This window comes from Glandiceps talaboti, chromosome 19 (assembly GCF_964340395.1).
Source record: "Glandiceps talaboti chromosome 19, keGlaTala1.1, whole genome shotgun sequence".
Classification (NCBI taxonomy): Eukaryota; Metazoa; Hemichordata; class Enteropneusta; family Spengelidae; genus Glandiceps; species Glandiceps talaboti.
The window spans coordinates 12423817-12448199 of NC_135567.1; the positions used below are offsets into that span (position 1 = coordinate 12423817).

Here is a 24383-nt window from a genome sequence, read left to right on the forward strand (position 1 = left end):
AGTTTGGATTTAAAAATGGAATTGCTAACATGTTTGCTTTCAAAAATGTTTACCTAATCTGCCATATTTTATCATCTTTCATTATAGCTCTAGCAGCCACAACATTAACGGTTGCAAATCCCAGCACCAACTCATTCACACCAAATACTCCTGTGACAATAACATTTGACCTTGTTGTCACTGAATCCAATGGTCAAGACGGATCATTGACTGCTATCGACCTGTACTTCACCAACAATGCTCAGTATGAAACAGCTGGTATCGTCAAGTCTGCAGCATTTAGGGCTACTCAACCAGCTGCTGGAACCCCTACGGTGTTAACTGCAAGTTCGGGAACAACTATCAGTACCTCCGAGGCAACGTTAACACCAGATGGTACAAACTGTATCCAATATACACACCTTTGTGCTGTCATAATTGTAGCTGCTGATCCTGGAAGTACAACCGATGATGACGATGTATGTGTTGAATTAACAACCACAGGAGCTGGACAAGTATCATGCACTGGTGAGTTTCTTATTATTCGCAATGTTACAAATGTAATTCCATAACATGGAAAATATAGTGGGTATTGTTTTCTCTATAACTGAATCCTCTTTAAGCTTAACTTTTGCAAACAATAAGTTTCACTACATTTATTATGTACACTTGAAAAGATGACACATCTTCATCATAACGATAATAATTAGTTTAGATTTAAAAATGGAATTGCTAACATGTTTGCTTTCAACAATGTTTACCTAATCTGCCATATTTTATCATCTTTCATTATAGCTCTAGCAGCCACAACATTAACGGTTGCAAATCCCAGCACCAACTCATTCACACCAAATACTCCTGTGACAATAACATTTGACCTTGTTGTCACTGAATCCAATGGTCAAGACGGATCATTGACTGCTATCGACCTGTACTTCACCAACAATGCTCAGTATGAAACAGCCGGTATCGTCAAGTCTGCAGCATTTAGAGCTACTCAACCAGCTGCTGGAACCTCTACGGTGTTAACTGCAAGTTCGGGAACAACTATCAGCACCTCCGAGGCAACGTTAACACCAGATGGTACAAACTGTATCCAATATACACACCTTTGTGCTGTCATAATTGTAGCTGCTGATCCTGGAAGTACAACCGATGATGACGATGTATGTGTTGAATTAACATCCACAGGAGCTGGACAAGTATCATGCACTGGTGAGTTTCTTATTATTCGCAATGTTACAAATGTAATTCCATAACATGGAAAATATAGTGGGTATTGTTTTCTCTATAACTGAATCCTCTCCAAGCTTAACTTTTGCAAACAATAAGTGTCACTACATTTATTATGTACACTTGAAAAGATGACACATCTTCATCATAACGATAATAATTAGTTTAGATTTAATAAATGGAATTGCTAACATGTTTGCTTTCAACAATGTTTACCTAATCTGCCATATTTTATCATCTTTCATTATAGCTCTAGCAGCCACATCATTAACGGTTGCAAATCCCAGCACCAACTCATTCACACCAAATACTCCTGTGACAATAACATTTGACCTTATTGTCACTGAATCCAATGGTCAAGACGGATCATTGACTGGTATCGACCTGTACTTCACCAACAATGCTCAGTATGAAACAGCTGGTGTCGTCAAGTCTGCAGCATTTAGGGCTACTCAACCAGCTGCTGGAACCCCTACGGTGTTAACTGCAAGTTCGGGAACAACTATCAGCACCTCCGAGGCAACGTTAACACCAGATGGTACAAACTGTATCCAATATACACACCTTTGTGCTGTCATAATTGTAGCTGCTGATCCTGGAAGTACAACCGATGATGACGATGTATGTGTTGAATTAACAACCACAGGAGCTGGACAAGTATCATGCACAGGTGAGTTTCTTATTACTCGCAATGTTACAAATGTAATTCCATAACATGGAAAATATAGTGGGTATTGTTTTCTCTATAACTGAATCCTCTCCAAGCTTAACTTTTGCAAACAATAAGTGTCACTACATTTATTATATACCCTTTAAAAGATGACACATCTTCATCATAACGATAATAATTAGTTTAGATTTAAAAATGGAATTGCTAACATGTTTGCTTTCAAAAATGTTTACCTAATCTGCCATATTTTATCATCTTTCATTATAGCTCTAGCAGCCACAACATTAACGGTTGCAAATCCCAGCACCAACTCATTCACACCAAATACTCCTGTGACAATAACATTTGACCTTGTTGTCACTGAATCCAATGGTCAAGACGGATCATTGACTGCTATCGACCTGTACTTCACCAACAATGCTCAGTATGAAACAGCTGGTATCGTCAAGTCTGCAGCATTTAGGGCTACTCAACCAGCTGCTGGAACCCCTACGGTGTTAACTGCAAGTTCGGGAACAACTATCAGTACCTCCGAGGCAACGTTAACACCAGATGGTACAAACTGTATCCAATATACACACCTTTGTGCTGTCATAATTGTAGCTGCTGATCCTGGAAGTACAACCGATGATGACGATGTATGTGTTGAATTAACAACCACAGGAGCTGGACAAGTATCATGCACTGGTGAGTTTCTTATTATTCGCAATGTTACAAATGTAATTCCATAACATGGAAAATATAGTGGGTATTGTTTTCTCTATAACTGAATCCTCTTTAAGCTTAACTTTTGCAAACAATAAGTTTCACTACATTTATTATGTACACTTGAAAAGATGACACATCTTCATCATAACGATAATAATTAGTTTAGATTTAAAAATGGAATTGCTAACATGTTTGCTTTCAACAATGTTTACCTAATCTGTCATATTTTATCATCTTTCATTATAGCTCTAGCAGCCACAACATTAACGGTTGCAAATCCCAGCACCAACTCATTCACACCAAATACTCCTGTGACAATAACATTTGACCTTGTTGTCACTGAATCCAATGGTCAAGACGGATCATTGACTGCTATCGACCTGTACTTCACCAACAATGCTCAGTATGAAACAGCTGGTATCGTCAAGTCTGCAGCATTTAGAGCTACTCAACCAGCTGCTGGAACCCCTACGGTGTTAACTGCAAGTTCGGGAACAACTATCAGCACCTCCGAGGCAACGTTAACACCAGATGGTACAAACTGTATCCAATATACACACCTTTGTGCTGTCATAATTGTAGCTGCTGATCCTGGAAGTACAACCGATGATGACGATGTATGTGTTGAATTAACAACCACAGGAGCTGGACAAGTATCATGCACTGGTGAGTTTCTTATTATTCGCAATGTTACAAATGTAATTCCATAACATGGAAAATATAGTGGGTATTGTTTTCTCTATAACTGAATCCTCTCCAAGCTTAACTTTTGCAAACAATAAGTGTCACTACATTTATTATGTACCCTTGAAAAGATGACATATCTTCATCATAACGATGATAATTAGTTTAGATTTAATAAATGGAATTGCTAACATGTTTGCTTTCAACAATGTTTACCTAATCTGCCATATTTTATCATCTTTCATTATAGCTCTAGCAGCCACAACATTAACGGTTGCAAATCCCAGCACCAACTCATTCACACCAAATACTCCTGTGACAATAACATTTGACCTTGTTGTCACTGAATCCAATGGTCAAGACGGATCATTGACTGCTATCGACCTGTACTTCACCAACAATGCTCAGTATGAAACAGCCGGTATCGTCAAGTCTGCAGCATTTAGAGCTACTCAACCAGCTGCTGGAACCTCTACGGTGTTAACTGCAAGTTCGGGAACAACTATCAGCACCTCCGAGGCAACGTTAACACCAGATGGTACAAACTGTATCCAATATACACACCTTTGTGCTGTCATAATTGTAGCTGCTGATCCTGGAAGTACAACCGATGATGACGATGTATGTGTTGAATTAACAACCACAGGAGCTGGACAAGTATCATGCACTGGTGAGTTTCTTATTATTCACAATGTTACAAATGTAATTCCATAACATGGAAAATATAGTGGGTATTGTTTTCTCTATAACTGAATCCTCTCCAAGCTTAACTTTTGCAAACAATAAGTGTCACTACATTTATTATGTACCCTTGAAAAGATGACACATCTTCATCATAACGATAATAATTAGTTTAGATTTAATAAATGGAATTGCTAACATGTTTGCTTTCAACAATGTTTACCTAATCTGCCATATTTTATCATCTTTCATTATAGCTCTAGCAGCCACAACATTAACGGTTGCAAATCCTAGCACCAACTCATTCACACCAAATACTCCTGTGACAATAACATTTGACCTTGTTGTCACTGAATCCAATGGTCAAGACGGATCATTGACTGCTATCGACCTGTACTTCACCAACAATGCTCAGTATGAAACAGCTGGTATCGTCAAGTCTGCAGCATTTAGGGCTACTCAACCAGCTGCTGGAACCCCTACGGTGTTAACTGCAAGTTCGGGAACAACTATCAGCACCTCCGAGGCAACGTTAACACCAGATGGTACAAACTGTATCCAATATACACACCTTTGTGCTGTCATAATTGTAGCTGCTGATCCTGGAAGTACAACCGATGATGACGATGTATGTGTTGAATTAACAACCACAGGAGCTGGACAAGTATCATGCACAGGTGAGTTTCTTATTACTCGCAATGTTACAAATGTAATTCCATAACATGGAAAATATAGTGGGTATTGTTTTCTCTATAACTGAATCCTCCCCAAGCTTAACTTTTGCAAACAATAAGTGTCACTACATTTATTATATACCCTTTAAAAGATGACACATCTTCATCATAACGATAATAATTAGTTTGGATTTAAAAATGGAATTGCTAACATGTTTGCTTTCAAAAATGTTTACCTAATCTGCCATATTTTATCATCTTTCATTATAGCTCTAGCAGCCACAACATTAACGGTTGCAAATCCCAGCACCAACTCATTCACACCAAATACTCCTGTGACAATAACATTTGACCTTGTTGTCACTGAATCCAATGGTCAAGACGGATCATTGACTGCTATCGACCTGTACTTCACCAACAATGCTCAGTATGAAACAGCCGGTATCGTCAAGTCTGCAGCATTTAGAGCTACTCAACCAGCTGCTGGAACCTCTACGGTGTTAACTGCAAGTTCGGGAACAACTATCAGCACCTCCGAGGCAACGTTAACACCAGATGGTACAAACTGTATCCAATATACACACCTTTGTGCTGTCATAATTGTAGCTGCTGATCCTGGAAGTACAACCGATGATGACGATGTATGTGTTGAATTAACAACCACAGGAGCTGGACAAGTATCATGCACTGGTGAGTTTCTTATTATTCGCAATGTTACAAATGTAATTCCATAACATGGAAAATATAGTGGGTATTGTTTTCTCTATAACTGAATCCTCTCCAAGCTTAACTTTTGCAAACAATAAGTGTCACTACATTTATTATGTACACTTGAAAAGATGACACATCTTCATCATAACGATAATAATTAGTTTAGATTTAATAAATGGAATTGCTAACATGTTTGCTTTCAACAATGTTTACCTAATCTGCCATATTTTATCATCTTTCATTATAGCTCTAGCAGCCACAACATTAACGGTTGCAAATCCTAGCACCAACTCATTCACACCAAATACTCCTGTGACAATAACATTTGACCTTGTTGTCACTGAATCCAATGGTCAAGACGGATCATTGACTGCTATCGACCTGTACTTCACCAACAATGCTCAGTATGAAACAGCTGGTGTCGTCAAGTCTGCAGCATTTAGGGCTACTCAACCAGCTGCTGGAACCCCTACGGTGTTAACTGCAAGTTCGGGAACAACTATCAGCACCTCCGAGGCAACGTTAACACCAGATGGTACAAACTGTATCCAATATACACACCTTTGTGCTGTCATAATTGTAGCTGCTGATCCTGGAAGTACAACCGATGATGACGATGTATGTGTTGAATTAACAACCACAGGAGCTGGACAAGTATCATGCACTGGTGAGTTTCTTATTATTCGCAATGTTACAAATGTAATTCCATAACATGGAAAATATAGTGGGTATTGTTTTCTCTATAACTGAATCCTCTCCAAGCTTAACTTTTGCAAACAATAAGTGTCACTACATTTATTATGTACACTTGAAAAGATGACACATCTTCATCATAACGATAATAATTAGTTTAGATTTAATAAATGGAATTGCTAACATGTTTGCTTTCAACAATGTTTACCTAATCTGCCATATTTTATCATCTTTCATTATAGCTCTAGCAGCCACAACATTAACGGTTGCAAATCCTAGCACCAACTCATTCACACCAAATACTCCTGTGACAATAACATTTGACCTTGTTGTCACTGAATCCAATGGTCAAGACGGATCATTGACTGCTATCGACCTGTACTTCACCAACAATGCTCAGTATGAAACAGCTGGTGTCGTCAAGTCTGCAGCATTTAGGGCTACTCAACCAGCTGCTGGAACCCCTACGGTGTTAACTGCAAGTTCGGGAACAACTATCAGCACCTCCGAGGCAACGTTAACACCAGATGGTACAAACTGTATCCAATATACACACCTTTGTGCTGTCATAATTGTAGCTGCTGATCCTGGAAGTACAACCGATGATGACGATGTATGTGTTGAATTAACAACCACAGGAGCTGGACAAGTATCATGCACAGGTGAGTTTCTTATTACTCGCAATGTTACAAATGTAATTCCATAACATGGAAAATATAGTGGGTATTGTTTTCTCTATAACTGAATCCTCCCCAAGCTTAACTTTTGCAAACAATAAGTGTCACTACATTTATTATATACCCTTTAAAAGATGACACATCTTCATCATAACGATAATAATTAGTTTGGATTTAAAAATGGAATTGCTAACATGTTTGCTTTCAAAAATGTTTACCTAATCTGCCATATTTTATCATCTTTCATTATAGCTCTAGCAGCCACAACATTAACGGTTGCAAATCCCAGCACCAACTCATTCACACCAAATACTCCTGTGACAATAACATTTGACCTTGTTGTCACTGAATCCAATGGTCAAGACGGATCATTGACTGCTATCGACCTGTACTTCACCAACAATGCTCAGTATGAAACAGCTGGTATCGTCAAGTCTGCAGCATTTAGGGCTACTCAACCAGCTGCTGGAACCCCTACGGTGTTAACTGCAAGTTCGGGAACAACTATCAGTACCTCCGAGGCAACGTTAACACCAGATGGTACAAACTGTATCCAATATACACACCTTTGTGCTGTCATAATTGTAGCTGCTGATCCTGGAAGTACAACCGATGATGACGATGTATGTGTTGAATTAACAACCACAGGAGCTGGACAAGTATCATGCACTGGTGAGTTTCTTATTATTCGCAATGTTACAAATGTAATTCCATAACATGGAAAATATAGTGGGTATTGTTTTCTCTATAACTGAATCCTCTTTAAGCTTAACTTTTGCAAACAATAAGTTTCACTACATTTATTATGTACACTTGAAAAGATGACACATCTTCATCATAACGATAATAATTAGTTTAGATTTAAAAATGGAATTGCTAACATGTTTGCTTTCAACAATGTTTACCTAATCTGCCATATTTTATCATCTTTCATTATAGCTCTAGCAGCCACAACATTAACGGTTGCAAATCCCAGCACCAACTCATTCACACCAAATACTCCTGTGACAATAACATTTGACCTTGTTGTCACTGAATCCAATGGTCAAGACGGATCATTGACTGCTATCGACCTGTACTTCACCAACAATGCTCAGTATGAAACAGCCGGTATCGTCAAGTCTGCAGCATTTAGAGCTACTCAACCAGCTGCTGGAACCTCTACGGTGTTAACTGCAAGTTCGGGAACAACTATCAGCACCTCCGAGGCAACGTTAACACCAGATGGTACAAACTGTATCCAATATACACACCTTTGTGCTGTCATAATTGTAGCTGCTGATCCTGGAAGTACAACCGATGATGACGATGTATGTGTTGAATTAACAACCACAGGAGCTGGACAAGTATCATGCACTGGTGAGTTTCTTATTATTCGCAATGTTACAAATGTAATTCCATAACATGGAAAATATAGTGGGTATTGTTTTCTCTATAACTGAATCCTCTTTAAGCTTAACTTTTGCAAACAATAAGTGTCACTACATTTATTATGTACCCTTGAAAAGATGACACATCTTCATCATAACGATAATAATTAGTTTAGATTTAATAAATGGAATTGCTAACATGTTTGCTTTCAACAATGTTTACCTAATCTGCCATATTTTATCATCTTTCATTATAGCTCTAGCAGCCACAACATTAACGGTTGCAAATCCCAGCGCCAACTCATTCACACCAAGTACTCCTGTGACAATAACATTTGACCTTGTTGTCACTGAATCCAATGGTCAAGACGGATCATTGACTGCTATCGACCTGTACTTCACCAACAATGCTCAGTATGAAACAGCCGGTATCGTCAAGTCTGCAGCATTTAGAGCTACTCAACCAGCTGCTGGAACCCCTACGGTGTTAACTGCAAGTTCGGGAACAACTATCAGCACCTCCGAGGCAACGTTAACACCAGATGGTACAAACTGTATCCAATATACACACCTTTGTGCTGTCATAATTGTAGCTGCTGATCCTGGAAGTACAACCGATGATGACGATGTATGTGTTGAATTAACAACCACAGGAGCTGGACAAGTATCATGCACTGGTGAGTTTCTTATTATTCGCAATGTTACAAATGTAATTCCATAACATGGAAAATATAGTGGGTATTGTTTTCTCTATAACTGAATCCTCTCCAAGCTTAACTTTTGCAAACAATAAGTGTCACTACATTTATTATATACCCTTTAAAAGATGACACATCTTCATCATAACGATAATTAGTTTATATTTAAAAATGGAATTGCTAACATGTTTGCTTTCAACAATGTTTACCTAATCTGCCATATTTTATCTTCTTTCATTATAGCTCTAGCAGCCACATCATTAACGGTTGCAAATCCCAGCACCAACTCATTCACACCAAATACTCCTGTGACAATAACATTTGACCTTGTTGTCACTGAATCCAATGGTCAAGACGGATCATTGACTGGTATCGACCTGTACTTCACCAACAATGCTCAGTATGAAACAGCTGGTGTCGTCAAGTCTGCAGCATTTAGGGCTACTCAACCAGCTGCTGGAACCCCTACGGTGTTAACTGCAAGTTCGGGAACAACTATCAGCACCTCCGAGGCAACGTTAACACCAGATGGTACAAACTGTATCCAATATACACACCTTTGTGCTGTCATAATTGTAGCTGCTGATCCTGGAAGTACAACCGATGATGACGATGTATGTGTTGAATTAACAACCACAGGAGCTGGACAAGTATCATGCACTGGTGAGTTTCTTATTACTCGCAATGTTACAAATGTAATTCCATAACATGGAAAATATAGTGGGTATTGTTTTCTCTATAACTGAATCCTCTCCAAGCTTAACTTTTGCAAACAATAAGTGTCACTACATTTATTATATACCCTTTAAAAGATGACACATCTTCATCATAACGATAATAATTAGTTTAGATTTAAAAATGGAATTGCTAACATGTTTGCTTTCAACAATGTTTACCTAATCTGCCATATTTTATCATCTTTCATTATAGCTCTAGCAGCCACAACATTAACGGTTGCAAATCCCAGCACCAACTCATTCACACCAAATACTCCTGTGACAATAACATTTGACCTTGTTGTCACTGAATCCAATGGTCAAGACGGATCATTGACTGCTATCGACCTGTACTTCACCAACAATGCTCAGTATGAAACAGCTGGTGTCGTCAAGTCTGCAGCATTTAGGGCTACTCAACCAGCTGCTGGAACCCCTACGGTGTTAACTGCAAGTTCGGGAACAACTATCAGCACCTCCGAGGCAACGTTAACACCAGATGGTACAAACTGTATCCAATATACACACCTTTGTGCTGTCATAATTGTAGCTGCTGATCCTGGAAGTACAACCGATGATGACGATGTATGTGTTGAATTAACAACCACAGGAGCTGGACAAGTATCATGCACAGGTGAGTTTCTTATTACTCGCAATGTTACAAATGTAATTCCATAACATGGAAAATATAGTGGGTATTGTTTTCTCTATAACTGAATCCTCCCCAAGCTTAACTTTTGCAAACAATAAGTGTCACTACATTTATTATATACCCTTTAAAAGATGACACATCTTCATCATAACGATAATAATTAGTTTAGATTTAAAAATGGAATTGCTAACATGTTTGCTTTCAACAATGTTTACCTAATCTGCCATATTTTATCATCTTTCATTATAGCTCTAGCAGCCACAACATTAACGGTTGCAAATCCCAGCACCAACTCATTCACACCAAATACTCCTGTGACAATAACATTTGACCTTGTTGTCACTGAATCCAATGGTCAAGACGGATCATTGACTGCTATCGACCTGTACTTCACCAACAATGCTCAGTATGAAACAGCCGGTATCGTCAAGTCTGCAGCATTTAGAGCTACTCAACCAGCTGCTGGAACCCCTACGGTGTTAACTGCAAGTTCGGGAACAACTATCAGCACCTCCGAGGCAACGTTAACACCAGATGGTACAAACTGTATCCAATATACACACCTTTGTGCTGTCATAATTGTAGCTGCTGATCCTGGAAGTACAACCGATGATGACGATGTATGTGTTGAATTAACAACCACAGGAGCTGGACAAGTATCATGCACTGGTGAGTTTCTTATTATTCGCAATGTTACAAATGTAATTCCATAACATGGAAAATATAGTGGGTATTGTTTTCTCTATAACTGAATCCTCTTTAAGCTTAACTTTTGCAAACAATAAGTGTCACTACATTTATTATGTACCCTTGAAAAGATGACACATCTTCATCATAACGATAATAATTAGTTTAGATTTAATAAATGGAATTGCTAACATGTTTGCTTTCAACAATGTTTACCTAATCTGCCATATTTTATCATCTTTCATTATAGCTCTAGCAGCCACAACATTAACGGTTGCAAATCCCAGCACCAACTCATTCACACCAAATACTCCTGTGACAATAACATTTGACCTTGTTGTCACTGAATCCAATGGTCAGGACGGATCATTGACTGGTATCGACCTGTACTTCACCAACAATGCTCAGTATGAAACAGCTGGTGTCGTCAAGTCTGCAGCATTTAGAGCTACTCAACCAGCTGCTGGAACCCCTACGGTGTTAACTGCAAGTTCGGGAACAACTATCAGCACCTCCGAGGCAACGTTAACACCAGATGGTACAAACTGTATCCAATATACACACCTTTGTGCTGTCATAATTGTAGCTGCTGATCCTGGAAGTACAACCGATGATGACGATGTATGTGTTGAATTAACAACCACAGGAGCTGGACAAGTATCATGCACTGGTGAGTTTCTTATTATTCGCAATGTTACAAATGTAATTCCATAACATGGAAAATATAGTGGGTATTGTTTTCTCTATAACTGAATCCTCTTTAAGCTTAACTTTTGCAAACAATAAGTGTCACTACATTTATTATGTACCCTTTAAAAGATGACATATCTTCATCATAACGATAATAATTAGTTTAGATTTAATAAATGGAATTGCTAACATGTTTGCTTTCAACAATGTTTACGTAATCTGCCATATTTTATCATCTTTCATTATAGCTCTAGCAGCCACAACATTAACGGTTGCAAATCCCAGCACCAACTCATTCACACCAAATACTCCTGTGACAATAACATTTGACCTTGTTGTCACTGAATCCAATGGTCAAGACGGATCATTGACTGGTATCGACCTGTACTTCACCAACAATGCTCAGTATGAAACAGCTGGTGTCGTCAAGTCTGCAGCATTTAGGGCTACTCAACCAGCTGCTGGAACCCCTACGGTGTTAACTGCAAGTTCGGGAACAACTATCAGCACCTCCGAGGCAACGTTAACACCAGATGGTACAAACTGTATCCAATATACACACCTTTGTGCTGTCATAATTGTAGCTGCTGATCCTGGAAGTACAACCGATGATGACGATGTATGTGTTGAATTAACAACCACAGGAGCTGGACAAGTATCATGCACTGGTGAGTTTCTTATTATTCGCAATGTTACAAATGTAATTCCATAACATGGAAAATATAGTGGGTATTGTTTTCTCTATAACTGAATCCTCTTTAAGCTTAACTTTTGCAAACAATAAGTGTCACTACATTTATTATGTACCCTTGAAAAGATGACACATCTTCATCATAACGATAATAATTAGTTTAGATTTAATAAGTGGAATTGCTAACATGTTTGCTTTTAACAATGTTTACCTAATCTACCATATTTTATCATCTTTCATTATAGCTCTAGCAGCCACAACATTAACGGTTGCAAATCCCAGCGCCAACTCATTCACACCAAATACTCCTGTGACAATAACATTTGACCTTGTTGTCACTGAATCCAATGGTCAAGACGGATCATTGACTGCTATCGACCTGTACTTCACCAACAATGCTCAGTATGAAACAGCCGGTATCGTCAAGTCTGCAGCATTTAGAGCTACTCAACCAGCTGCTGGAACCCCTACGGTGTTAACTGCAAGTTCGGGAACAACTATCAGCACCTCCGAGGCAACGTTAACACCAGATGGTACAAACTGTATCCAATATACACACATTTGTGCTGTCATAATTGTAGCTGCTGATCCTGGAAGTACAACCGATGATGACGATGTATGTGTTGAATTAACAACCACAGGAGCTGGACAAGTATCATGCACTGGTGAGTTTCTTATTATTCGCAATGTTACAAATGTAATTCCATAACATGGAAAATATAGTGGGTATTGTTTTCTCTATAACTGAATTCTCTTTAAGCTTAACTTTTGCAAACAATAAGTGTCACTACATTTATTATATACACTTGAAAAGATGACACATCTTCATCATAACGATAATAATTAGTTTAGATTTAATAAATGGAATTGCTAACATGTTTGCTTTCAACAATGTTTACCTAATCTGCCACATTTTATCATCTTTCATTATAGCTCTAGCAGCCACATCATTAACGGTTGCAAATCCCAGCACCAACTCATTCACACCAAATACTCCTGTGACAATAACATTTGACCTTGTTGTCACTGAATCCAATGGTCAAGACGGATCATTGACTGGTATCGACCTGTACTTCACCAACAATGCTCAGTATGAAACAGCTGGTGTCGTCAAGTCTGCAGCATTTAGGGCTACTCAACCAGCTGCTGGAACCCCTACGGTGTTAACTGCAAGTTCGGGAACAACTATCAGCACCTCCGAGGCAACGTTAACACCAGATGGTACAAACTGTATCCAATATACACACCTTTGTGCTGTCATAATTGTAGCTGCTGATCCTGGAAGTACAACCGATGATGACGATGTATGTGTTGAATTAACAACCACAGGAGCTGGACAAGTATCATGCACTGGTGAGTTTCTTATTATTCGCAATGTTACAAATGTAATTCCATAACATGGAAAAGATAGTGGGTATTGTTTTCTCTATAACTGAATCCTCTTTAAGCTTAACTTTTGCAAACAATAAGTGTCACTACATTTATTATGTACCCTTGAAAAGATGACACATCTTCATCATAACGATAATAATTAGTTTAGATTTAATAAATGGAATTGCTAACATGTTTGCTTTCAACAATGTTTACCTAATTTGCCATATTTTATCATCTTTCATTATAGCTCTAGCAGCCACAACATTAACGGTTGCAAATCCCAGCGCCAACTCATTCACACCAAATACTCCTGTGACAATAACATTTGACCTTGTTGTCACTGAATCCAATGGTCAAGACGGATCATTGACTGGTATCGACCTGTACTTCACCAACAATGCTCAGTATGAAACAGCTGGTGTCGTCAAGTCTGCAGCATTTAGGGCTACTCAACCAGCTGCTGGAACCCCTACGGTGTTAACTGCAAGTTCGGGAACAACTATCAGCACCTCCGAGGCAACGTTAACACCAGATGGTACAAACTGTATCCAATATACACACCTTTGTGCTGTCATAATTGTAGCTGCTGATCCTGGAAGTACAACCGATGATGACGATGTATGTGTTGAATTAACAACCACAGGAGCTGGACAAGTATCATGCACTGGTGAGTTTCTTATTATTCGCAATGTTACAAATGTAATTCCATAACATGGAAAAGATAGTGGGTATTGTTTTCTCTATAACTGAATCCTCTTTAAGCTTAACTTTTGCAAACAATAAGTGTCACTACATTTATTATGTACCCTTGAAAAGATGACACATCTTCATCATAACGATAATAATTAGTTTAGATTTAATAAATGGAATTGCTAACATGTTTGCTTTCAACAATGTTTACCTAATTTGCCATATTTTATCATCTTTCATTATAGCTCTAGCAGCCACAACATTAACGGTTGCAAATCCCAGCGCCAACTCATTCACACCAAATACTCCTGTGACAATAACATTTGACCTTGTTGTCACTGAATCCAATGGTCAAGACGGATCATTGACTGCTATCGACCTGTACTTCACTAACAATGCTCAATATGAAACAGCTGGTATCATCAAGTCTGCAGCATTTAGAGCTACTCAACCAGCTGCTGGAACCCCTACGGTGTTAACTGCAAGTTCGGGAACAACTATCAGCACCTCCGAGGCAACGTTAACACCAGATGGTACAAACTGTATCCAATATACACACCTTTGTGCTGTCATAATTGTAGCTGCTGATCCTGGAAGTACAACCGATGATGACGATGTATGTGTTGAATTAACAACCACAGGAGCTGGACAAGTATCATGCACTGGTGAGTTTCTTATTATTCGCAATGTTACAAATGTAATTCCATAACATGGAAAATATAGTGGGTATTGTTTTCTCTATAACTTAATCCTCTTTAAGCTTAACTTTTGCAAACAATAAGTGTCACTACATTTATTATATACACTTGAAAAGATGACACATCTTCATCATAACGATAATAATTAGTTTAGATTTAATAAATGGAATTGCTAACATGTTTGCTTTCAACAATGTTTACCTAATCTGCCATATTTTATCATCTTTCATTATAGCTCTAGCAGCCACAACATTAACGGTTGCAAATCCCAGCACCAACTCATTCACACCAAATACTCCTGTGACAATAACATTTGACCTTGTTGTCACTGAATCCAATGGTCAAGACGGATCATTGACTGCTATCGACTTGTACTTCACCAACAATGCTCAATATGAAACAGCTGGTATCATCAAATCTGCAGCATTTAGGGCTACTCAACCAGCTGCTGGAACCCCTACGGTGTTAACTGCAAGTTCGGGAACAACTATCAGCACCTCCGAGGCAACGTTAACACCAGATGGTACAAACTGTATCCAATATACACACCTTTGTGCTGTCATAATTGTAGCTGCTGATCCTGGAAGTACAACCGATGATGACGATGTATGTGTTGAATTAACAACCACAGGAGCTGGACAAGTATCATGCACTGGTGAGTTTCTTATTATTCGCAATGTTACAAATGTTATTCCATAACATGGAAAATATAGTGGGTATTGTTTTCTCTATAACTGAATCCTCTCCAAGCTTAACTTTTGCAAACAATAAGTGTCACTACATTTATTATATACCCTTTAAAAGATGACACATCTTCATCATAACGATAATAATTAGTTTAGATTTAATAAATGGAATTGCTAACATGTTTGTTTTCAACTTTGTCAACATTGTTCACCTAATCCGCCATATTTTATTATCTTTCATTATAGCTGTAGCAGCCACAACATTAACGGTTGCAAATCCCAGCACCAACCCATTCACACCAAATACTCCTTTGACAATAACATTTGACCTTGTTGTCACTGAATCCAATGGTCAAGACGGATCATTGACTGCTATCGACCTGTACTTCACCAACAATGCTCAGTATGAAACAGCTGGTATCGTCAAGTCTGCAGCATTTAGAGCTACTCAACCAGCTGCTGGAACCCCTACGGTGTTAACTGCAAGTTCGGGAACAACTATCAGCACCTCTGAGGCAACGTTAACACCAGATGGTACAAACTGTATCCAATATACACACCTTTGTGCTGTCATAATTGTAGCTGCTGATCCTGGAAGTATAACCGACGATGACGATGTATGTGTTGAATTAACAACCACAGGAGCTGGACAAGTATCATGCACTGGTGAGTTTCTTATTATTCGCAATGTTACAAATGTAATTCCATAACATGGAAAAGATAGTGGGTATTGTTTTCTCTATAACTGAATCCTCTCCATGCTTAACTTTTGCAAACAATAAGTGTCACTACAATCTATTATATACCCTTTAAAAGATGACACATCTTCATCATAACGATAATAATTAGTTTAGATTTAAAAATGGAATTGCTAACATGTTTGCTTTCAAAAATGTTTACCTAATCTACCATATTTTATCATCTTTCATTATAGCTCTAGCAGCCACAACATTAACGGTTGCAAATCCCAGCACCAACTCATTCACACCAAATACTCCTGTGACAATAACATTTGACCTTGTTGTCACTGAATCCAATGGTCAAGACGGATCATTGACTGGTATCGACCTGTACTTCACCAACAATGCTCAGTATGAAACAGCTGGTATCGTCAAGTCTGCAGCATTTAGGGCTACTCAACCAGCTGCTGGAACCCCTACGGTGTTAACTGCAAGTTCGGGAACAACTATCAGCACCTCCGAGGCAACGTTAACACCAGATGGTACAAACTGTATCCAATATACACACCTTTGTGCTGTCATAATTGTAGCTGCTGATCCTGGAAGTACAACCGATGATGACGATGTATGTGTTGAATTAACAACCACAGGAGCTGGACAAGTATCATGCACTGGTGAGTTTCTTATTATTCGCAATGCTACAAATGTAATTCCATAACATGGAAAATATAGTGGGTATTGTTTTCTCTATAACTGAATCCTCTTTAAGTTTAACTTTTGCAAACAATAAGTGTCACTACATTTATTACGTACCCTTTAAAAGATGACACATCTTCATCATAACGATAATAATTAGATTAGATTTTATAAATTTAATTGCTAACATGTTTGCTTTCAACAATGTTTACCTAATCTGCCATATTTTATTATATTCCATTATAGCTCTAGCAGCCACAACATTAACGGTTGCAAATCCCAGCACCAACTCATTCACACCAAATACTCCTGTGACAATAACATTTAACCTTGTCGTCACTGAATCCAATGGTCAGGACGGATCATTGACTGCTATCGACCTGTACTTCACCAACAATGCTCAGTATGAAACAGCTGGTATCGTCAAGTCTACAGCATTTAGGGCTACTCAACCAGCTGCTGGAACCTCTACGATGTTACATCCTGGCCCGGGGACAACTATCGCCACTTCCGAGGCAACGTTAACACCAGATGCTACAAACTGTATCCACTATACACACCTTTGTGCTGTCATAATTGTAGCTGCTGATCCTGGAAGTACAACCGATGATGACGACGTATGTGTTGAATTAACAACCACAGGAGCTGGACAAATATCATGCACTGGTGAGTTGATCATTGTTTGCAATGTTACCAATGTGATTTCATAGCTTGAAACATATAGTGGGTATTGTTTTCTCTGTAAATGAATTCTTTTCAAGCTTAACTTTTGCTAACATTTAGTGTCACCTGAATTGCTAACATTTTTGCTTTTTAATTTGTACCTAATCCGCCATATTTTATTATCTTTCATTATAGCTCTAGCAGCCACAGCATTAACGGTTGCAAATCCCAGCACCAACTCATTCACACCAAATACTCCTGTGACAATAACATTTGACCTTGTCGTCACTGAATCCAATGGTCAGGCCGGATCATTGACTGCTATCGACCTGTACTTCACCAACAATGCTCAGTATGAAACAGCTGGTATCGTGAAGTCTGCAGCATTTAGTTCTACTCAACCAGCTGCTGGAACCCCTACGGTGTTAACTGCAAGTTCGAGAACAACTATCAGCACCTCCGAGGCAACGTTAACACCAGATGGTACAAACTGTATCCAATATACACACCTTTGTGCTGTCATAATTGTAGCTGCTGATCCTGGAAGTTCAACCGATGATGACGACGTGTGTGTTGCATTAACAACCACAACAGCTGGACAAGTAGCATGCACTGGTGAGTTGCTTATTTTTCGCATTGTTACGAATGTGATTTCATAGTTTTGAAAATATAGTAGGTATTCTTTTCTCTATAACTGAATATTCTCTAAACTTACCTTTTGCAAATATTAAGTGTCACGCCATTTAATATGTATTCTTGAAAAGATAACACATCGTGATCATAAAGGTAACAGTAAGATTCGACTTAATAAATGGAATTGCTAAGGGAGTGTACAGTTTTAACTTCGGGGGGGGGGGGGGGCGCACCAATTTTTCTCTTGAAAAATTAGAGGGGGGCTTAACAAAAATTTCACTATTTGTTAGGGGGCCACAAACAAACCTAAACCTGAATGTCAGGATGGTCAAGTGCCAGATATTTTGCCAGGCAGATATAAACAGTGAGGAACTACGGAAACTGAGGCAAAATGACAGAACTGTCAGTGTGTTACAGGAACGTAACAACGAAGGGCTCTTTGATGAGAGTGGCTGGGAAATGATGTTAAAATGGATAGTATATTAGAATATTGATTACAATGACATGTAAAAGCAAATGAAAGTACCGTAAGTGTTACTGTTGCCCAGTCACTCACATCAAATAACCATTCCTTGTTTAGTCCAGTACATGTGTAATATATTTATTGCACAACACTTCAATTCACTTATGCCAGTGCTGTTGATGTTTGTTAAATAAAGTTGAAACATGTGCATGTTTTGAATCTAAATGGGAACACTGTCTACTACACTATTTTTGGCACAACTGGAACTGGGGTTCATTGTGTCTACATGTATGTCATCAAACAGTGTGCATGAGTGTGTAAATCAATGGGGCTGATTGATTTGATATTTGGTATGGACATTACTTATAATGTGATCAACTAAACGTAATCAACTAAACATAAACCTTCTGTAACAGTTCCTACTTTTCAAAGTGTGAGGTGATATTTAATATTCACTTGGTAGAATTATTTTAATTCTGAAATTAAAGTTTGAAGAGATGTTTTCATTCTATCACCATGGTAGGGTTCAAGTATTATATGATAGCTTTTGCGAGTTTGAATTAAACACAAAATTATTCACAGGTGCTGGGTGAGGAATGTATTCATAACAAGTCATGCATTCATAAAAATATTATTCAACCCTTTGAAGTGATACATGTACTGCCCCCCCCCCCCCTCAGCGCATCAGTTTACTAAAGTCTCTTGAAATATAGTCCAGAAGTGTTTTATATTTTGCGTAGAGATAATATGAATACTATAATATAGGAAGGGTCTTAATATGTATTTCAATCTTAAATAACATGTTTTCCATTTGCACTGCAATTAAAAATGTTTCTAAAATGTGTAATTTATGAAGTGTTTAAATTAATAATAAATGATTGTGTGACCAACCACTGCAAATTAATTTGAATATGTTCACATGGGAAAAAGTTTCCTCATTTTGCACTATTTTTTCCAAACCTGTGATAAATAAGTAATATATATATATATTTACTTGTTCATTTATTTGCTAATTTTTTTATGTCAGTGATAAAAATCCAAGAAAAAGTGTAGCCAGACCAGTAGTCTATTCTGTCACCCCTCAGTTGTAAGTAGACATCCTGTCAGCCAATTTAACTTATAATAGTCTGTATTTGTGATTTTATGAGTGTCCATGATTCAACAACTTTGTGCACTGGTTCAATTCTGAAGTAAGTATAAATATGGAATGAGTTAATACATGTAGCAACTGCTGGCAAATCTATGTGTTGCTGTATCTGTGTTTCATCTGTGCGTATTTTTGTAAGTGGTTTCAGGGAGGGGGGGGTGAAATAAAAACAAGAAGACTTAGGGGGGGGGGCAGATAATTTATACCAGTTTTTGTAGGGGGGCCACCAATAAAAATCCCTTGCTTCATTAGAAATCCTCCAGCCTCCCCCTGGAAATTAAAAATGTACACTCCCTAACACGCTTGCTTTCAACAATGTGTACCTAATCCGACATGTTGTATTATCTTTCATTGTAGCTCTAGCAGCGACGACATTAACGGTAGCTAATCCTAGCACCAACTCATTCAAACCAAATTCTCCGGTAACTATAACATTCGACCTTGTCGTCACTGAGTCCAATGGTCAGGCCGGATCATTGACAGCTATCGATCTGTACTTCACCAACAATGCTCAGTATGAAACAGCTGGTATCGTCAAGTCTGCAGCATTTAGGGCTACTCAACCAGCTGCTGGAAACCCTACGGTGTTAACTGCAAGTTCGGGAACAACTATCAGCACCTCCGAGGCAACGTTAACACCAGATGCTACAAATTGTATCCAATATACACATCTTTGTGCTGTCATAATTGTAGCTGCTGATCCTGGAAGTTCAACCGATGATGACGACGTGTGTGATGAATTAACAACCACAGGAGCTGGACGAGTAATGTGCACTGGTGAGTTGCTTATTATTCACAATGCTACCAATGTGATTTCATAGCTTGGAAAATACAGTGGGTATTAATGTAACATACCTTTTTGGTAATGTAAGTTTGTTATTGTATTTTGGGCCTTTGGCTTTTGACTACAATAAAGCGACTAAAGTAAATACTTTCATTGTAAATACAAAAGGATGCTGTATTTGCTATAAGGAAACATATTAGGATTAAATTAATTTGTATAGAATTCGTCACATGTATTAACGATTGCATGGTATTTGTTTTTTCTTTTATAATCTGCTCAAAACTTCACATCAGCTTGGTAGATCAAGTGATTTACAAAGGTTATAACACACAGACATTTCAAAGTGTATTAATATTGAGCTCTTGGTCGACGACCTTCATCTGGATGATAAATTCCATAGTTATTGGTGACCACTAGGTGGCAGTATGATCGGCCGGTTGTAGATGTCAGGTAGTCCAATGCCCTCGTCTTTGTTGATCATAGGACTGTAGCGTCTGATGTTGATAGGTTCCCTGCCATGATCTTCCTCGAGGAATCATGTGTAAATGTATCAAAATTGGAAACAGAGTCTTGGAATGACCCAATCGGGACCTGTATAGGTATAATGCGAAAACATTGAAACTACTATGGTACAAATGATTTTATCTTAAAATTTCAATCTGACATGAAGACCGATAAATAGCTTTAAATCAGCTATACTCTTACGGAAATCCATTTCCTGTGACATTTATTTTTATATATAGCCTCCTCACATAGAACATAGTCGTATTTGTTAAATCGTTTTGCAGGGAGAATTCAATAAATTCAAACTTTCTTCATAGTATCGTTCCCTTTCCCCATGACGCCACCATATATTATTTAAATGATTCTGTATTATGATAGTGTGTATGTACCTTTTGGTGACGATAAAATCGGGATATCAAAAGTACTAGCTAAGCATATCGGGGCATTACCCAGAAAACGTATGTTACTTTGTCTTAATAATGGAATGACAACTTTCTAATTTTACGTTGGTATGTACCACTTCCTTTTTCTGAGCTGACCTAAGAAAATGTAAATGTTTGGTGTATTTCATTTATTGTTTAACTCAATATTAAGTTCAGTGTGTTAAGTTCATCCGTGAAACAATTACTTTTTTTCTGTGTGAATTTTTTCAATCGTAACCTGCTCTGCTAATTCCTTTCAACCAGCTGAATACAACTAAGGTGTGAGGATCAAGGAGGGATGTCGTTTCTCCGTCGTCTTTCCCTTTCTCTCGCTAAATAAGACTCTCCCTCCCTTTGCTTCTCTCACTCTCTCTGTAAGCACGTTGGAATTTGGCCTGAGACTTGTAATGTTATCTGGAAGATATTGTAGTTCACTGTTACAAGACACTTTCATTGTGTTTTACCTAGACGCCAAGCAATGACGTGGATGATTTCACTATTTGTAATGTCCATTACCAATGTCTTATCAGTGATATAAGAATTATGCAAATGGATCGCTATGATTTTCATTAGTCAACGATATCATAATATATTTACTTACAACAATAGTTGCAAATTAATTTACAGAAAACAGTCTGTGACGTGGATAATTTGGAGTAACAAGATTGTAACTAAAATGAATCCTGGCAGAATATATATGTTGTACTCCACAATGTACTGCAACATGCGTAATATATATCTCATCACATGATGGTATCAACCTTCGAGAGAAAATCCATGGTTACATGGTCGATTTGAAGCGTCCTGATTGGTTTATTCGATGTCGTGTCTTACCCCTCTGCATTACTAGTTTAAGAAAGGAATGCGTTTGAGCTCGTAGGCTGTCGTATTTTAACCACGAGCGTACTAAGCGTCGATTTTGCACCATGATCATGTTCCATTAATGTTGGTAACAGATATAGCATTACAGAATGACTAAGTATATTCGTATACTTTTTTTTTCTGTTTTGGAGTCTTCCATATTTATATTAACTGTATTAAACAATGTTTTCATTTTTTTGAAAGACCAGAAAGTGTACATGTACATGTACATACATACATACATACATACATACATACATACATACATACATACATATAATATTAATTTTTAACCACTCTATTTCTACCCTTTCACCCAAAATAACAAATACGTGTAGATGCGTATAATGAGTTTATTAAAATATACTACTTACCTGTATATCACTATCATTTTCGGATTTCGCCAGATTGTTGCCTCATGCAACCTCGATAACACCAACACCAACACCAACAACAACAACAACAACAACAACAACAACAACACAAACAATAAAAAATAACAATAACAATAACAATAACACCAACACCAACACCAACACCAAAACAAACACCACCACCAACACCAGCACCAGGTAAGTCTGACGGGTGACTTGTTCCTACAGCATTTCCAATATCACAAAGAGCAATATCTTTTGTTATTAGCCCCAACGGTGAACCTGGGGAGTGGGGGCTGGTATGTTGAGTCCCTTGTGTCCGTCTATCCGCCCCCACGTTTGTCTCAAATATGCTCGGTTCTAACGCAACCAAACTTTCAGTCAACATCAAATAATAGCCTTTGCATATACACCTCATTTCTTTATATATGCAAAATTTTACCGACTAGATTGACTTGGTTGACCCTGGTCGCGACCTATATAGGAATAATGAGAAACGTTGAAACTACTAGAGTTGTAGTTAATCCTACAGAGTTCAATTATAGGTCAAACAACTAGTGTATTCAATGTGCGACATGGCATAGCACGTCTCTACACTGGACTACAATTGACTTTGCATATTCAATGTAGGTATTCATATGCGGTAAACCTCAGTTTGAATTCTGATTTAGCTTTATGAATGGGGAAATTAGAGTAATAATTCTTTATCACCCTATAATTTAATTAAATATCTACGCTGTCAAGTAAACATATAGCCACTATATTTAATATCCCGGTATACCATCAAATACATTTAATTAGCAAACTTATACAAACCGCTAGAGGAATATTTTTTTATTCCATGAATAAGCAATTTTAGCAAGCTAAATAATTGTATCCTTTCTGACCCCCACTGAGATGAAATAAGTTTGATTTCAATGAAATGATATATGTGAATTATAGTTATAATCTTCTTTGACTCGTTCCCATTTTTTTTATCCATGCTCTCAATTAACGGACAATCTTTCGTTTCAGTTGAACTTTTTTTTTTACAAAGGGAAAGTATTCGCACACCTTCAATCAATAAAAAAAACCTGTTCGCTAGCACTTTAAACAAATAAATGAAACTGTAGCTTGTATTTATTTCGTTGGCAATGTCCTCACCGTGCCAACTGTTACAATACAACCAATATTTGAGCCACTTCAATCTTCCTACAAACATCATCACAGTACCGAAACAACACTTCTCCCTGTACATAATGATATTCTGACTGCACTCGACTCCGGACAATTTTTTTTGTTCTTTTCGACTTATCCACAGCGTTTAATTTGATACCATATGTCCCGAAATACTTCTAAAGCGTTTGTCAGATCTCGGTATCAAAGGCACTCCTCTTAAATGGCTTTGCTCATACTTGACAGACAGTTTTGAATCAGTTACAGTAAATGGGAAAATGTCATTTGCTCAATTGCTACGGTACGGGGTACCCCAGGGCTCTGTCCTAGAACCTCTAT

General features: G+C 38.0%; 1 protein-coding gene across 1 annotated transcript in view; it reads left to right on the forward strand.

Annotated features, from left to right (window-relative positions):
• The first annotated feature begins 17226 nt into the window (after window positions 1–17226).
• The window catches only part of LOC144449999 (uncharacterized), a 69084-nt gene continuing 61927 nt past the window's right edge, over window positions 17227–24383 (forward strand). Inside the window, exons 1-3 of the mRNA XM_078140565.1 lie at window positions 17227–17704; window positions 17897–18316; window positions 20302–20721. Coding sequence (XP_077996691.1) covers window positions 17227–17704; window positions 17897–18316; window positions 20302–20721 — 1318 coding nt within the window. The remainder of the gene's footprint in view (window positions 17705–17896; window positions 18317–20301; window positions 20722–24383) is intronic.